Source organism: Colossoma macropomum, unplaced genomic scaffold (assembly GCF_904425465.1).
Source record: "Colossoma macropomum unplaced genomic scaffold, Colossoma_macropomum, whole genome shotgun sequence".
NCBI lineage: Eukaryota > Metazoa > Chordata > Actinopteri > Characiformes > Serrasalmidae > Colossoma > Colossoma macropomum.
The window spans coordinates 20295202-20312762 of record NW_023494789.1 but is presented as its reverse complement, the minus strand read 5'-3'; the positions used below and the strand labels follow the sequence as shown (position 1 = coordinate 20312762).

The 17561-nt window shown below is 37.4% G+C and overlaps 1 protein-coding gene across 2 annotated transcripts; it reads right to left on the bottom strand.

Moving 5' to 3' along the window:
• Positions 1-94: 94 nt before the first annotated feature.
• Positions 95-17295, bottom strand: LOC118808074 (mitogen-activated protein kinase kinase kinase 20). Of its 2 annotated transcripts, XM_036570464.1 has the most exons (12): positions 17165-17295; positions 14210-14406; positions 12081-12168; positions 8633-8734; positions 8280-8345; positions 6994-7022; positions 6705-6842; positions 5855-5941; positions 4725-4799; positions 3942-4048; positions 2189-2330; positions 123-1116 (listed from the first exon to the last, which is right to left on the bottom strand). In XM_036570464.1, exons 2-12 carry the CDS (start codon positions 14366-14368, stop codon positions 769-771), a joined length of 1341 nt encoding a protein of 446 aa, XP_036426357.1. In that variant the 5' UTR covers positions 14369-14406; positions 17165-17295; the 3' UTR covers positions 123-768. The 2 variants fall into 2 exon arrangements, with proteins under 2 accessions (XP_036426358.1, XP_036426357.1); XM_036570465.1 differs by lacking the exon at positions 17165-17295 and having other exon boundaries at positions 95-1116.
• Between the last annotated feature and the right edge of the window lie 266 nt (positions 17296-17561).

The following is a 17561-nucleotide window of genomic DNA, read 5'->3' as shown; positions in this document are numbered from 1 at the left end:
AAAACAGAATTCCATTTTTTTACAGGCTATAGAATTATCTCCATTAATACTCATCGAAAAACAAAACAATCTCCAACTACAACACTTTTATTTCTTCATATTGATCTGTATTTGGAAAAGAATTCAGACAAACTCTGTAGTGATTCCTTTATTAAAAAACAAGGGCTTTACAAAAACACACCTTCACAAATCATAACCATCAGGCCTCAGATCAAATACTTCACCACTTCACAGATGCTGGAACAGCCAGTGACACTGCATTCACTCAATTCAGCAAGAATTGCTATTGCAATGTGTTTTTGAAATGACTGGGACTGCACAGTTCATTCGGAAAGACTAAACTATGCCATATATGGGGAGTTACACAACTTACAGCTTGAGTTAAACCTCTGATTATAAAACTCTGACATTGTTCCTTTAGGCTATGCTTAGCTTGGCTTGGTAAAAAGCTAACTCGGTACTGACTAACAGACAGAATAGCAGTCCTACTGCTTACAGAGCAGTGCGGTGTTCATATCTGTTTAGGATCTAATGGAAAACATAAGCTTTTAGACTAGGTCATAAGACATAGGACAGATATTTAAGTATATTTGATGGGATTTTCTGGGCTTCCTATTAATTTTTATTCCAGTCAGTGGACTTAAGGTCATCTTATGTATTGGTTCACTTTAAACACTTTAAATAGATATTTGACCTTTGGCCTATCTCTGACCTAATGGCTTGTTCCCTCTCATGCCTAGTGACCCTCACATCCTTCAAAAGAGCTTCTTAGTCGCTGTCGTCGTCGGACCAGCCAAAGGGGTCCATAGTGATGGCCATATTGACTTTGCGGCCCTCGCGCACACTGCAGGACTTGGAGGAGTTCTGCTTCGCCTGCATATTCACCTGCATGCCTGACTGTCGCATTGGGCTGCTCCCAGGCATGCCCACATCCAAGTCAAACACGCCTCCAAAGCCACGCATGATCGCCTGCAGGCTGGCCCCGCCCAGATCACCGTTACTACAGGAGGAGGAGATGTGACAGCTCACCTCAGAGCTGTTGGTCTCCTCAGAGTGAGACTCATAGAAAGACTCGGCGCTCAGGGTGGCAGCCAGAGGGGAGATATGGGAGAAGAACTGAGAAAGAGAGAAAGATAGTTTGCATGTGGATACCAAAAAAAGGGTTTAAATCAGAACATATTCTTAGAAATAAAGGTGCCAAAAAGGGTTCCCTGCACGACGCCATAGAAAAACTATTTTAGTTCCCTAAATAACCTTTCAATGGGTTACTCTTTAGAGAACCATTTTTGGGACGTGTGAGTGTAGAATCTTAATGTTATGTGAAGTTCTTTAAGCATTTAGGGTTTCTTCACACTCACAAATCATTTTCAAACATTGTTCTGAAAGAAACCAAAAGTGATTCTTTTATGGCATCGCTTAAAGGAAAAGTAAAGTTCAGAAAAAGTAAAGTTCTAGATAATAAGGTTTCTGACTCCCCCTAATGGTTCCAAGTTATATTTACACCCCTACTCTGTAGTCTATTTCACGTCATGGATTTCCAAGAAACAATTCAAGTAAAAAATTCTGTTTTTTCTACCATGTAAAATTTCAATACTGAGCTCCAAATAGATTTTCAGGCTCTAAATCACATCTTCTACATTGAATTGAATGGCTTACAGAATGATTTGAGCCGAATTTTAACTGTACTTTGAAAAAGGCCTATATATGACACTTATATACAACAACATTTAAAATCAAGTAATTTTTTGTCAGTATAATTCCTTAACAAATTTATTACAAGAATATTTATATTGTGTGAGGTTTTTCCTTTTTGAAATGAAATCTTTCAGTCAGTTTTCAAAATGAGTTTTACAGAAATTTGTTTTTATGTAATAGACACATTTGTTTCAAACATATAAAGCAATGGTATCCATCCTTATCCACAAGTTATGCAGGGTTTCATTTCAAAGGTTTGATCAATGATTTGATGACTGAGATTAATTAAACAAGTGGAATCAGATAAGACTGGGCACCTCTACTGTAATGTATTAATGAGAATAACCTTTTATGCATTTATGCATACCTGCATTTTTCATTGATAAACAGCTTGACTGTACACAAAGACTAATGCTGGTAAGACTCTAAAATCTCAGAGAATACATGTACAAAGTAAAGTAAAACTTTGAAGGGTCCATTTTGAAATTCTTACAGGAGTGCATGATCTGGATCTCTCCATGAGTCTGTTCTCCCACTCTCTCAGTCTCCTCTCTCTTTCCTCCAGCTCTTGTTCCTTGCAGGTCAGTTCTCTCTCCAGCCTCTTCAGCCGCTCCAGAGTTGCATCAATCTCACACCTTGGAAAGAGAAAAGGAGAGAAGGAGAAAGAAGAACAAAAAAACTACATATGCTAAAAATCACTGTATCACAAACAAATCATACGTTTTTCACTCAAATCAGAAAGCCACAGTAACATTGCTAGGATGATATGTAACACATTGTTCTTCCATACAATGCAGATACTACACTTTTTTGCTTGATGATAAGTGGGCTGGTGGGAGGGGAAGGTGACCACATTATTGACCATATTATAGTAACCATATTATTGGTTACTATTATTTTCCCCGTCCACTGGTGGGTAGGATGTCATTTTCTACTAAAAGCGGTGTAATCAAAACTGTATTTTTAATCATATGATATTTATTTATATTATATGATCATTGTACTTAACACGACCAGGGGCACAAACTAAGAAGGAAAAAAAGCCTGAGTCAATTTTGATTTCAGGTTGACTTTAAATAGCAGTGTTTGCACCTTACTGCACATTACCTCACCACACCAGCAGGGGTCATTCTGTGCCATGCTGTAAGAGGGCCACGGCTGCTCAGACACAAAGCCCTTAGTGCAGCTATTTATAAACAGGTATGTGATGCAGGGCCAGAAACCCCCTCCTCATGTGTTTTACCCCTGAAGCCTTGTCTGCTTCTGCCAAGCTCACTCTACACACACACTCTCCAAACTTCCCTCCTGCTGCTAGAATTGGTTTCTCTGCCACTTACTGACAGACACTCTCTGAATTTCTCGCCCTCTCTCCGTCTCTGTCTCTCTGACTCATGCACACACTTTCTCTTTCCTTCTCTCTCTCTCTCTCTCTCTCTCTCTCTCCCTCAGACCCTCTTTTTCCAACCTCTCTCAGTTCCTTTCTGAAGAGAACTCTCTTTCCTCTGGTGCAGATCTGTTTGAGTGGAGCACTCTTGATGTTTGTCTCTTGCCATTTTGGCTGTATTAGCTCCTGGGAATCCAGAACACACTCCCACAACAAACCCTTGACTATTTTTGCCCCTGATCCCATCTCACATATACATCTCTTCCAGCTGCCTTTCTTTCCTTTAACCTCTCGTGTTCTGTTCAACCCTCCCACACTCTCTTTCCTGCCTTTATTTAGACTGCAACCAGGAACAGGAATTATAAAAACAGACATTCTGACTTTCTCATTACAGCCTTGTGTGTCCTCTCTGTGTGTGCAGGAACACTTCTTGTACAACTTCCTGATATTGACATTACACACAATGTATGTGTGTGTGTGTATGTGTATGTGTGTGTGTGTGTGTCTGTGTGTGCTGGGATGTGTGTGTGTGTGTGTGTGTGTGGGGAGGGGTCATTTCTTGCTAAAAGCCATATATGCAGTCATTTCAGGTCCCCAAGCTACAAGAGGCCCTGCGAGTATATAGCCCTTCTTTTGCATTGATGCTTATCAGGATATTGGCAAACAAACATCTTCACTGAAAAAAAGATTATTTTTCATCTGTAGTTCATCATGTTTATAGTTTATATTGTGTTTATATTGCCTTCAAAATAAAAGCTGTATTAATCCACTGTCATTCTTACATACAAAATAACATTACAGAGGTGGGTGAGGGCCCTCCAAATGTTATGAAACAGCCTTGTGTGTATGCAAAAGGACATACCTCCATTCTGCTTTGTTGTGTAGGAAAGAATTGCACTGGTCAGGAAGCTTACTGTCATTACACATTGACTCCAGAGTAGCCAGGATCTGTTTAAACACAGGCCTCTCCTGAGAACAAAAGAAAAACATTTTTATTGAAACTATCCTTTATATTCATTACTGAAATGTTATTGACAGTTATGGTGACCCTGCTATTCTCTCCCCCAGCACTGTGTTTATAACATTATTAGGGTTAGGGGGGTGCTTCTGCACATTGCCAATAGAGTATTATTATAGAGTATTTTATGAGAACTGAACAACAATACGAAAGGAACCAAACAATTAGCTCAGTCAGTTTGATTTTATAACAACTCTTCCTTCTTTACTGCTGGACATGGACTAAGTCTAGTTTTAATCTAAATTACACTGTAAGCAGGTATTCTACACTGAAATCTAGGACTAGACTTAATTTTGTCTAGAAGCTGTCTTAAATGGGGGATGACAGGTGACGTTCTGCCAGACTAGTGATGACACTGAGTATTAAACTCTTCTGTTAACCTAAAGTAATCTTGTGGAAATGAATGCTAACAGATAATGCAAGCAATTAACAGATGAGGCTACAAAGAACAGATCAAGGAAATGGACAGAGATAGTGAGTATTGTCCTTTTCAAACAGGCAATATATTCTCTGCAAGTTCCTACTAGCTTCTGTAGTGCATAACTGTCCAGATCAATATTCAAATTATTTCTTATGTGAATATTTTTCCTAGTTTTAACTGAAAATGACATATTGGACCACATTTACCTTGGGCTCTGCCACCCAGCATGATCTCATTAACTCTGCAAAGCTGGCAGGGCAACTGCTTGGAATGGTCGGCCTCTGAAAAACACACACACGCACACACACACAAAAATCATTTGGCCATCATTACATAAAATTCCAATTATAGCCCAAGTTCAATTTCAGCCCACAAAGTAGTGGAAAAATCTCTCCCTCAGGACTGTTTATAACATGGGGTTAGGGTGGGGGGTGGTGGTGGTGCTGCTGTTTCTACACATTGAAAAGAGCCTGAGAGTCAAATATGCTATAATAGGATTAATAATATGTTTAATGTGAGTGTTGCTTATACTTGTACATTAGAAATGAGCCCTAAATGACCTTTCAAAACAAAGTATGGTTGAAAGTGCACATCGTACAGTGACACTGTGGTATGCTGAATGGGAAGTGCAGTGCAGCTCTCACATGTAACCCACTTTATTTTGCTGATACTATAGAGGCACAGCAGAAATCTTAAACTCTGGAAAGCATGGAAAATGCAATCCTTTGGGAAAGTAACGCACCCCAAAATATCTTTCCATCAAACTTTTGACCTCTCCCATTCCCTCTTATAGTCAGTCTGTTTTAATTCTAGTTTTACTTCTTTTCAGATCTCTTTCCATTCTCTTCATCTTCCGCTCACTCTCACTCACTGGGTTTGTTTATCTAAAGTACATTTCTGGATTACATGCTTGTACTAAAGCACTGTGGTCTGATCTTATGATCAAGGCCCACAGCAGGCAGAGAAGATCACAAACACACACACACACACACACACGCACATATACACACAACCATATACTACAGATATCATGCTCGGGCTGAGTAAAGAGCACTCATGTTCCATAAAAGCAGCAGAGTCTCGCTCCCTCACTCAATCACAGATGTCTGAGATCAGCCCACTATAAATACCCAGCCAGAAATGCACAGGAATCTATTATCATCCTGTTCCTCTAACCAGGGAGAGGAGGGGAGGTAATAATATCATGAACTGAGCAGTTAAAGTGGGAATAGAAACATAAACAAGCATTCAAATGCTGCCATAACAGTGAACTTCCTCTTACCAGTCATCTAGCTGGAGAGGCCACAGAAGATTTGTGGGATATGTAATGTTTTACCTCATTTTTTTCCACAACCAGCCAGGCCACCTGCAAGCCCTCAAATCCTTTAAAGGGCACCTCTCTGGTCAGCATTTCCCATAAAACCTGCAAGACAAAACTATCACCTCAAAATCTTACTCAATACTGAAAAAACCCCACCCTACAACACATATAATTGCAGTCATATGAATACCCCATAATTCCAATTTTTCTAGCATGAAATTGCTAGTTGACATTTTATAACAAAACGGACCAACAGAAATTGTCCAAAGTTTTAACATTAATGCAAAAAAAGGTTTTTCGTGTCTTATTAAGTTAACATTTCAGAGAGATGAAGTTTCGATATGACAATATGACAATAAACATGTGCGCATATGCACACAATCCAATGCTCAGACATGGCTCTTACATACATTAGAGATGGCACAATACCACTTTTTTCTGACACGGATATCAATATTGAAATCTTGAGTATCATCCAATACTGATCCAATGTTTCTTCTTAAACAACTGCTAAGCTTTAAAATGAGCCATTTTAATTGAAGCACTAAGATGAGCACTTGAATGTATGCCATCATGCTCAAACTACTAAAAACTCTAGTATCCCACAGAAAGAAAAACACAGCTAACAACATCACATCACACAATGTACATCACACAATGTGAGGATGTGCTAGATTTGTTACAGGATCAGATTCATTCTTTTTCCCTTCAATATCCAATGCAGCATTTTCTGCTGATATTGGCCTGAAGCACTACATGGTATCAGATCAGTTCCATCTCTCTCTCTCTCTCTCTCTCTCTCTCTCTCTCACAAACACACACACACACACACAGACACTCACGCAAAACACACTCAAGTACTCACCACACCATACGAGTATGTGTCGCAGGTTTCAGATACAGGCAGGCTCTGGATCACCTCTGGGGCCATCCAGGGGAATGTACCCACCAACGACATGTGTGTGGTGTGAGACAGGAACTTAGATGCCCCAAAATCACATATCTGACGGAAAAGTGAAATATGTGGAAAGTACGTAGGGTGGAAGACAGTAATATACACACAACAACATTAGCATGCTACTTACAAATGACAGAACATTCGGCCGCAACAAACAGATATCAAAGAATTTGAACTTTGCTAAAATAATATGTACCTTCAGTACGTTGTCAGCAGCTAACACCACTAAAAAAGAAAACTCAGAGTTAGTTCAGAAAGCCATTACATTTCTGTCACAAACACCCACACATGCACACAAACACACACAGCTTTGTTCACCCCTCTTACAGACTCTAAAGCCGTCAGAATTTCCTCTCCTTGCAACTATAGATATATTAGGTTTAATAACAGAGTTCTAAGTACACTATGGATTTACTGTTTGAAAGTCTGGAATCAATATGTTATATAAGAACTATTTGCCAATAAATGTATATAGTTATTCAAATATGCTAGTTACATGTTTCACGTTTAGAAGCTAGGCAGCTGGAAAAAAAATAACTTATGCATGAACAGCGCTGTAGATGATTTTCCATAGCTTCAAAAACACAGAGGTTACAAAAGTAGCCCTGTGATGGAGTGTGTGTGTGAGACAAAAGTACTTTAGAAACATTAAGTGAAACATCCACAAGTGCTTGGTGTCTAGTTTATAATATTTAAATGCAATTTTTTTTTTAAGTTGAATCTCATGAATTTTCTTAACCTAGGAAATTTCCTAACAGAAGATCAGTAATTAATTCAATATAATTTATTTATTATAAATAAAAGTATATGAACATTTGAAATACAATTACGTTGCATTGCCCTCTCTCTTTTTTAAATTTGCAAAACTGGAATAACTTATGGAACAGCTGCTATTATATATTCCTAATCAGTGGCCTGTGGATAAAAGAGCTCCCCATGAGGGCCTCACTATAACTGCTAGTGAGATGTTGATTATGAGCGGTGCTGTTACATTCAAAATGTGCCACTAAGTACTAACAGTGAGTATGAAATATGCTCACTCTTTACTACGTGTGTTAATGCTAACTTTATTTAGCAAAAGGCATTAAGTTTATTTAACTGCATTACTGCTTATAAACCATAATTGAAAAAATCTCCTTAGAAAATGTACAGATATAATAAAGGTGCCAAAAGGGGTTGTTTTGAGCAATACAATAGAAGAACCACTTTTATTTCCCTAAAGAATCAAATCATTCTGAATGGCATTATTTACATTTACACTGTAAGGATTTAAATATAGACATTTTGAAAAATCATTTTAATTCCCCTTTAAAGGACATTTTTTTTTAATAAAATATGTTATACTAACATCCACGTAATGTAAAAGTTCTACACCCATCCATTTTTCCTATAACCATACATCCAAGCCAAGAACCATTTACGTACCTTCATATAGAGTGCACACTACTACACATCTACACATATATTAACATAAAAACTTGCCATTCCGTGATTTCAGATCCCTGTGAATGACTTTCACTGGAGCTTCTGCATGTAAATAATGCATTCCTAAAAAAATAAAATCACATCAATTATAAGAATCCCATTACATTAGAACATATTTGTCAGGCTCCAGTCCTCACAGGTAAAAACACTGCAGACTTCAGCATACAGCCTAATTAAACACACCTGATTCAGCGCATCAGCTACTTAACAAGGCCTTCATGAACTGAACTCAGAGCGTTAGATGAGGGTAAACATTACTATTCACAGCACCTTACCCTGGAAGGTCTCTAGTTTGACATGCCTGAATTAGAATATGATCATGATGCAGAAGTATGCAGACACATCCCTACCTTTAGCGATATCCATTGCCCACATCATTACTTGACCCATGTCCATCTCTTCACTGTCTGGACTAGACAAATATTCGTACAGCGACCCTCCATTGGCGTATTCTTTCATACACGTACAAAGACATACATATATGCAAAGAGTAAGATTCAGATGTAGTTCAGTATCAAGGATCAAACATAACCTGCACAGATGCACACATTTTATTTGTCCTCAGAACAAGCATAGAAACAGAGAACAGACAAATATCTATCCAAACCAAAGAGAGAGATATTCACTGGTGCTAATTTATCACATATAACTCCTAGTGAAGAGGCAAACACTGCTTACAATAGTGGTTGCCTCCCTGCTCTAACTCACCTCAACTCATCAGGCAATTATCAACCCTTCATGAGCAGTAAATCAGGTGTGCATAACAGAGAAAAGACAAAAATAGTAGGGGAAACAGGGTAAGCCAGTGGGTTAGAGCCAATCCAAGTGTCTCAGCAAACATAAAAAATAAACCATGTTACAGTGATTTTAGTAGAGACAATCAATAAGAAATGCTTTGTCTGTTCAACCTAAAAACATTACTTCATGTGATAATAAACAATTCAACTAGTCTTATTCAACCCAAATCATTCTTTCAAAGTAAATATTTTATTTATTTTTTGACAGGTTAAGAACACATGGAGATTGTAGTGAGTGATTTATGTCAAAAATGTAATTTTTCCCTTTTCAAAGTTAATTTATTTGAGGTTCACTCTTTGTGTGGTTTCAAGAAAACAGAAATAGGAGAGTATTCAGATAAATGAAAATTTATTTGGTGCTCTCAGTAAGGGGTGGAAAATATTTGAGTAGCTGTATTGTACTTCATTTCTGTACTCAAGTATTATTGAAATTGAATACTTGTACTCACTCACATTTTCGAGAGAAAAAACTTTAAATCCTTACATTTTCATTTAAACCTTAAAGTACAAAGTACACATTTTAAAGACCAGCCAATCTCACAATTAGCTGAGTTCCTGTGCATTTTAATTAGTTGTTTTTATTAAAATGTCTAACCAAATTCATATCAATTTAAAATGAAAGTGCCAACAGCTAAGCTAATTTATCAGTACTGCCTGAGTAGACATTGCATCACATAACCGCATCACATACCACCAATAAAATAAATCTTTTAAGTTATTTTTTAAAACATTTCCTTTTTACTTTTATATATTTGCATGTTTAAATGCAGATACTTTATACTTTAACCCAAAAAGTAAATAATATAATTATAAAATATTTTTATCACCGTACTTTCACTTTTCCACTTGAGTGAGAGTTCAATTCAGTATTCTTCTTTTTCACTTACATTGTCTTTGTACTTTTTTCTACTTCTGCTCTCAATACATCCGAGCACAAACTAAACCAACTTTGTTATGACTCTGAATAAGACCTGTTCAATACCTGATACAAGTCTGCTTGAGGATGCGTGTGCTTGAGCAAATTTTGGCCAATCTGGGCATTCCCTGATTGGAAAACAATGGCCTCACTCATTACACACTTGCCTTAATGTTACTGAGTAATAACATTGTTAAGTAATCACAGATAGGACTGATTTGGATTTTTCTGACACTGTATAGCACTATTATCTATAAAAATGAACAAAATTACTCAGCAAAAGACAAAAGTAGCAGCTATCTAAAAGCTGGAATTTTTATTCTTATTAAATGACCAAAATTTGATGGATGTTTGACTTTGTGTAATTATCATTTTAACAGAAAGTGATCTCTTTCATGGACCAAAACTATACATACTGAAACCAAAACAAAAAATGGCAAATTTTTTAACACCAGTATATACGCTAGATTTAGGTTTTGCTTTAATATTTCACATTGTGTCATTCTACTGCTAGAACAATGCAAACAACAAAATGGTTCCACATAGTAAGAACAGGGTAAGGTCATGGGCAAGTCAGAGTTGGGGTTGAGGACATGAAAGCACATGCACAAACACAGCATCAACTAAGCTAATTTCGTTCCTATGAGCAAAGCCATTAAGTGCTGATCAACCCAGTAATAAACAGCCAAGATCAACTTTCAAATGTACTGCCAGCTAAAAGCATAACCACAAATCTACTGTGTGACAGGAGAGCCAGTACAATACAGGCAAGACAGAAAGAGACAGGATGGATTACTGTAAGCACGGAACTGACAATGTGCTGCTCCATAACTACCTGCAGCACAAGGTTTCATATATGCTAACTTTAATTTTATGTGCTAAAATGAAAGCATAGCAATGTGTGACCAGCTCAAGCTGTTTTTTTACTAGTAGAAGTGGACAGTCACAAATTGCATAATTACAAATTACCCTTTAACAGATGTTTTTGCGCATAAAAAGTGTACTTTTATAAATTATTTAAATTAGATATTTAAAAAACGGTGATCTCTCAATCTAATCTCAGCTAAATATCTCAAATAAATGTGCTGTGTTCTTGTGCTATTTTTTCATACTGTTGTTTCTAAATAACACGCAAGGCATCTGCTCATTACTAAAGCAGTTGCTTATACATTCTATTGTAAGTGGCTTTCCAAATTATTATTGTATTATATTATATATCATTCACCTATTTAAACACTGTTCATGAAGGTGGACTTTATATGTTACCCCGAGCACTGTTTAATAACTTTCCTCTAATTCTCAAGGTCATTCATTTTTTTTATAATCTAGTTACAGTTGCCATTCATCTACTGAAAGATGGTAATTATATGTATCAATGCAAGGTGTCATACTGTATCGTTCAGTATGAGCCTCTCAATGCAAGTACAAATCTGTTTAATACAGATCGTATTGCATGAAGTACAATAAAAATTAAACAATCAGCCTACACTGAGGGCAGACCCTCCCTCCTCTGAAAACATTGTTTCTTCTTTATCTCAAAATCAAGACCAGAGAGGAAAAGCATACTAGCATATACTCTAAGGGTATTAATTTGGGGCAAACATATTAGCTTGTGGCGAGTGCATTATTATAAAATACTCCTGTGAATCATTATACCTTGTCAAATAGGTACTATCAGTACTCTTTCAGTACCCCACATATTAGTGTTAGAGTGTAAGAGTCATGGAACATCAGAATAAGCTTTAGCATAGTAGTATAAGGTAATTTTCCACAACAACCAAAGCATGATGAATGGCAGTTTTGGACAGATGACTGAGATAATGTCATTTTCATTTGTTCTCAATAGAAAATCTGTGGTCAACCTGTTTTATAAGTGTATGCAGCTCTCAACTTTCAAATAAGGAAAACAGAACTAAGAACTGAAGGCTAACAGAGAGCAGGCAGAACATGTGCAGCCAGGAGCAGAGGAGGAAGATAACCATAATGATAAAAAATACATGCAAAATGCTCAAACCAAGAATCCACAAATAAGTGGGAAAATCAGCTGCATAATGAACTCCCTAGTCACATTCACACTTTTGTTACCTGTGACAATGCCATAGTTTGGTGCCTCAAGAATCGCTCCATAAAACTGAATGATGTTTTTGTGGCTCAGAACACTGAGAATCTCAGCCTGAACATGAGAAAAGAAACAAATTGTTTAAAGGGGAAGACAATCAGGTAAACACTTGACCAACCGATTAACGGATGCCTAACAAATGTCCAGTAAGCTATATCATTATCATTTATACACTGGAAACAGCAACCTCTTCACAAAAGGCAACTCCAAATGAGACTACAGCAGTGACCAGAAAAGCTGAGTAAGTGTAGTGGTCAGCGGGAACAGTTCAAGTTCAGTAAACAGCAGAACACAGTGATCCTCAAACATGAGGGGGGCTCTGGCTCTTACTGAAAGCTGTGAGCCTGCAGGAACCAACTATATTTGACACATAGAACATATCAGATATGAGAGAGAGTCATGAAAGACTAGAACCGTGCTTGGAAAGCATCTCATATTAGGCAGGTGCTCCCTCTCGCCCTCTGCCATGCTTCAGACAATGAACATATCTCAGGGAGAAACTGCTATTAAAACAGTAGTGCCATGTATAAAAAGGCTACAAATTACGAGTACTCTAATGTTTTTTTATCTTACATTCACAAAATTAAAATGTGATCTGTGCAAAACTGAAGGGGAAGACAATCAGGTTTTGTTTTTTTATTTATTTTTTATTTATTTTATGTTTTTTTTTTCAAATATATCACACTTGACATTGTGCACTAAAATTTGCAGAAAAAATGTTCCCTGAAGACAATGTGTTTTATTTAACTTAGAAAATCAACAAAAAATGTCATTAGATTGGGGATTTCAAACTTTTGCACACAACTGTACACAAAATAGTTACAGACATGCCGCTAGATCTCAGGGACATTGTTTTAAAGTATTTTTTCCAATCAGCTGCTTGTTACTATACAGTGTATATAAAAAAAAAAATTATATTAAAATCTCATATTAATAAAACTAGTCAGTAAGCGTCGGCAGAAACTTGGATTCCTTTATCGAAATAAGTCTTGTCTGCCTATGTATGCAAGAAAAAGGGTCATGGAGGCAACGTTACTATCAGTTCTGAGCGACAGTGATGTAGTTTATAGACATGTGTTCACCAGTACCCTCAAACCACTAGACTGATTCTATCACCCTTACAACACTTATCACTGCAGACTGTATGAAAAAGCTGGTTGGTCCTCACTAACAGCACAAAGGGAAACACACTGGCTTAGTTTTATTTATAAATCACTCTCCAGCCATACACCATCTATGATCTCTGTAAATAATGGTAACAGTAATTATCAGACTTGCTCTAGTGACTGGATCACCTGTCAGGTACCCAGGAGTTTTTTCTGATCTGGGAAAATCTACTTTTAGCTATAGCACACCAGCAAGGAGGGAGTCTTTAAAGTCATTTTAAACTTTTAATCTCTAGCCACCTTCAGACACCCTGTGAGTGTTTTAGTTGAGTTTAAGGTTTTTCTTTTTTAAATTAATTAATTAAAATCTTTTTTTTAATTTTGATCTTAATTCTATTACTGTTTAATTTATTCTGTTTTATTTTATCTTTTTACTTTTTTACAATCCTTTTACTTAATTTGCCTCTTTTATCCTTTTAAGTTGAAATTTATAGCTGGTTTTAACTACTATATCTTGGTTTTATTTATTTTTCTTGTTGCTCTTCTTAATTCATTCATAATTGTCCTCTTAATTTCTTTTTCCATTTTGCTTGTTTGATTATTTATGTAGTTCTGTTTATTTCAGTTTAAACTGATTCAATTACATTTTAATTTCTTTTCATTCCCTTTGCATTGTAAATGCTCAGTTGCATTTAAAATGAGGGTCAACCCTAAGGTATTTCTGAGAGAAAATAAAGGTTGATTGATTGAAATTCACTTGCTATGTAAAGGCTGTTGGTTTTTCCTATAATACAGTTTGTTATGATTAATGCAGTTGTTCAACATTCTAGAATACACATGATGCCCAGAAAAGTGTATTTATGAGAATAGCATATCATAGGAAGGCCCCTTAGTAAGGGCCACATCAACCGAAAAGGAACTCAAACTTATACACCAAAATAAAACAAAGCACTGCAGTTGATTTGTGTAGGTTCATATTTATGTCCCACCTCTTTATCAATCTTCAGCAGCTTTTTGACAGCCACCTCTTTGTCCTGTGAGATCCAGCGTGCCCGATACACACTCCCGAAGCTCCCGCCACCACAGTTCTCATAAAAGTGAACATCATCGAAACGTATCTGCACGAAACTTGCACTGAGGGACGACATCTCATACTGACATGTGCTCACACGCAAAACGCCACAATCTGCAGAAGGAGGGAGAGATGAGACAAAAAGCAAGTAATTCCTTTTAATATATATATATATATATATATATATATATATATATATATATATATATATATATATATATATATATATATATATATATATACAGTGATTCAGTGCCTTTATCTTTCATCAGCTTTAATAACCACTGGAAAACATTTCAGTCTTCAATGAGTGGGGATTTGCTTCGACACTAGTGGCACACGTGACACTGTACAAAGAAAAGACGTGTGAAATGCCTGGCCTCTGTGTGTGATTTACAGCATGTTCTGACTGTCCGTCTGCTTCCAGGACCACTTGACCCATTGCTGTTACTGCCTCTGTCTTATGCAGCACCTTCACAACATAAAGCTGCATGCACTATACATCATGTATGGTCATGCATTACTGTGATACTGGCCTTTTAAATAACAGCTGTTATTTGGTAACTGGCTGCAAAATAAAATTGCAAAATAATGATTTATGTGCCTCTCAGCTAATCACAATCAACTCTCAGTGCTACTTCTTCCATCAAGCGAACGAAAAATTAAGACAAAACTCTTAGAACAAACCTCCAGATATATATTGGTGATTATATTTGGTGATTGATTGGCAACAGGTCAGTAACATGATTGGGTATAAAAAAGCATCCCAGAGAGGCTGAGTCTTTCAGAAGTAAAGATGAGGAGGGGTTCACCACTCTGTGAAAGACTGCACAATCAAATAGTCCAACAATTGTAGAACAACGTTTCTCAACATAAAAAAGCAAAGAATCTTTGTTTTTTGTAATTTACGGTACATAATAATATTAAAAGATTCAGAGAATCTGGAGAAATCTCTGTATGCAAGGGACAAGGCCAAAAACTAGTGTTTGCTGGCCATGATCTTTGGGCCCTCAGGCGGCACTGCATTAAAACAGACATGATTCTGTAGTGGAAATCACTGCATGGGCTCAGAAAAACTTCTGAAAATCACTGTCTGTGAAAACAGTTTATCCACAAATGCAAGTTAAAACTTTAAAACACAAGGAAGAAACCATGTATAAACATGATCCAGAAACGCTGCCCCCTTCTCTGGGCCTGAGCTCATTTAAAATGGACTAAGGGGAAGTGGAAAAGTGTCCTGTGGTCCGACGAATCAACATTTGAATTTTTTTTTCAAAAATCAAATCATGGACACTGTGTCCTCTGAGCTAAAGACCACTCAGCTTGTTATCAGTGCACAGGTCAAAATCCAGTATTCATGGTGGCATGGGGGTGCATTAGTGCACATGGCATGGATGACGTGCACATCTGTGAAGGCACCATTAATGCTGAATGATATATACATGTTTTGGCAACATATGCTGCCATCCAGACGTCTTTTTCAGGGAAGGCTTTGCTTATTTCAGCAAGACGATGCCAAACCACATTCTGCATGAAATCTTACATCAAACAAGAATGGGGAAACTTTTCACTTTCAAAACTACAGCATCTGTCTCCTCAGTTCCCAAACACTTACAGAGCGTTGTTAAAAGAAGAGGTGATGAAACACAGTGGTGAACATGCCCCCTTCCCAACTTTTTTGGAATGTGTTGTTGGCATCAAATTCAAAATGAGCATATATTTTTCAAAAAACGATACAATTTCTTTATGTTGTGTTTGTAGTATTTTCCTTTAAAAATACGGTTTACATAATTTGCATATTGTTGCATTCTATTTTTATTTACATTCTGCACAGCGTCCCAACTTTTTTTGGAAATGGGGTTGTACATGCAGAGTGTTGTAAAGCAAAATAGTAATAGCCCAAAGTAAACTTAGTTCTTCAGATTTACCACTATTTTAACACTATCAACGCTACATAGAAAAACTCAGAAGACGTGTTTAGTCACTGGTGGTTCTGTATAGTAAATAAAATGGTTATATTTGCGTCATAGACATTGCGACTCCTGGTTCCTATCAAAAACCGCTGTAAAAGAATCGGAGTCGGTAAGTTTCTCTGAAACGCGCCATTTCACATCAGACCACTCTGAATTGCTATGTATATATCTTAGCGATTGAATTATACAGATATTTTGGGAAAAAAAACAGTTGAAGTTCCCCGTTTACCCCACACTTCCCCTGTCTGGACTTTTGTAGAACTACGAGGGTATGAACACCCACAGACCCCCCACTCACACAGTCCTATCTTTTAACACATCAAATTCTCAGCCGCTAAAAACAACAAATGATCAGTGTGGCTGCGGGCACGGTGACATCAGAGCAAAACAGAGTGCACTGTGTCACACGTTCAAATATTCCTGACAAGACGCAGCTCCTGCAGGCCAGCTCAGCTCCTCAGTGCACTCATTTTCTCAAGGACAAAAAACTTAAAAGTGCTGATTTTGTGAACAACAGTGACAGTTACAGAACCCCCCCCCCGCACCCCCCACCCCACACACTGACTCAGCACGCTAACAGAGCATATGACATAATAAAGATGCAGCTAACATTATCTGGAATATTCTTGCCCTCCTCACCACCTTCCAGTTTCCAGGTTCTAAACAGTGTGTCTGAGCAGGAGATCCGCACTTTCCGAATTAGCGACGCGGTATAATTTAAGGATTCACATGTAGATTAAACTCAAATGTGACTAGTCTCTTAATCCACTCCATGTCATCCAAGATATATCGATGGTTTATAACATATGTGCTGTTACCAGATGTTTATTAAAGTTAATTAAACAACTTGTTTCATTATCTGTATGATGAATTAAGCCAATAAAATAATGCCTCCATACCTGTTCGTCGTGTTTTCCGCACCGTCCTGTAGTAACGGTTGGTCTCTCGCTCCGGACAATCCGCGTCATAAAATAATGCGGAGCCTTATTGTCTCGTGTTACTGCACTTCCATAACAGGACACGCGACGGGGGCCCGGTGCGCCATAAAACTCAACAAAAGCCTACAGCGCCGCACCACGGCCACATATGGAACTGGGACACTGACGGGAGTTGCATTTGCAAAAGCTCACTGAACAAAGGCAGGGGTGGCAAATACTTAAGTAATTGTTCGTTTTGACTATACTTAAGTACTATTACAGAAGATTTGTACTTTACTTAAGTACTATTAAAAGTGAATACTTGTACTCTTACTTAATTACATGTCCAAGAGAAAAAAAACATACTTTTGACTCCCAA

Excerpts from the sequence above, each read along its gene's own strand:
- LOC118808074 (XM_036570464.1), bottom strand. The coding sequence starts at position 14,368 with ATGTCGTCCCTCAGTGCAAGTTTCGTGCAGATACGTTTCGATGATGTT. Across the intron at positions 8,346-8,632 it reads GGCAATGGATATCGCTAAAG|GAATGCATTATTTACATGCA; the intron begins GTAGGGATGTGT and ends TTATTTTTTTAG. Across the intron at positions 1,117-2,188 it reads GATCCAGATCATGCACTCCT|TTCTTCTCCCATATCTCCCC; the intron begins GTAAGAATTTCA and ends TCTCTTTCTCAG.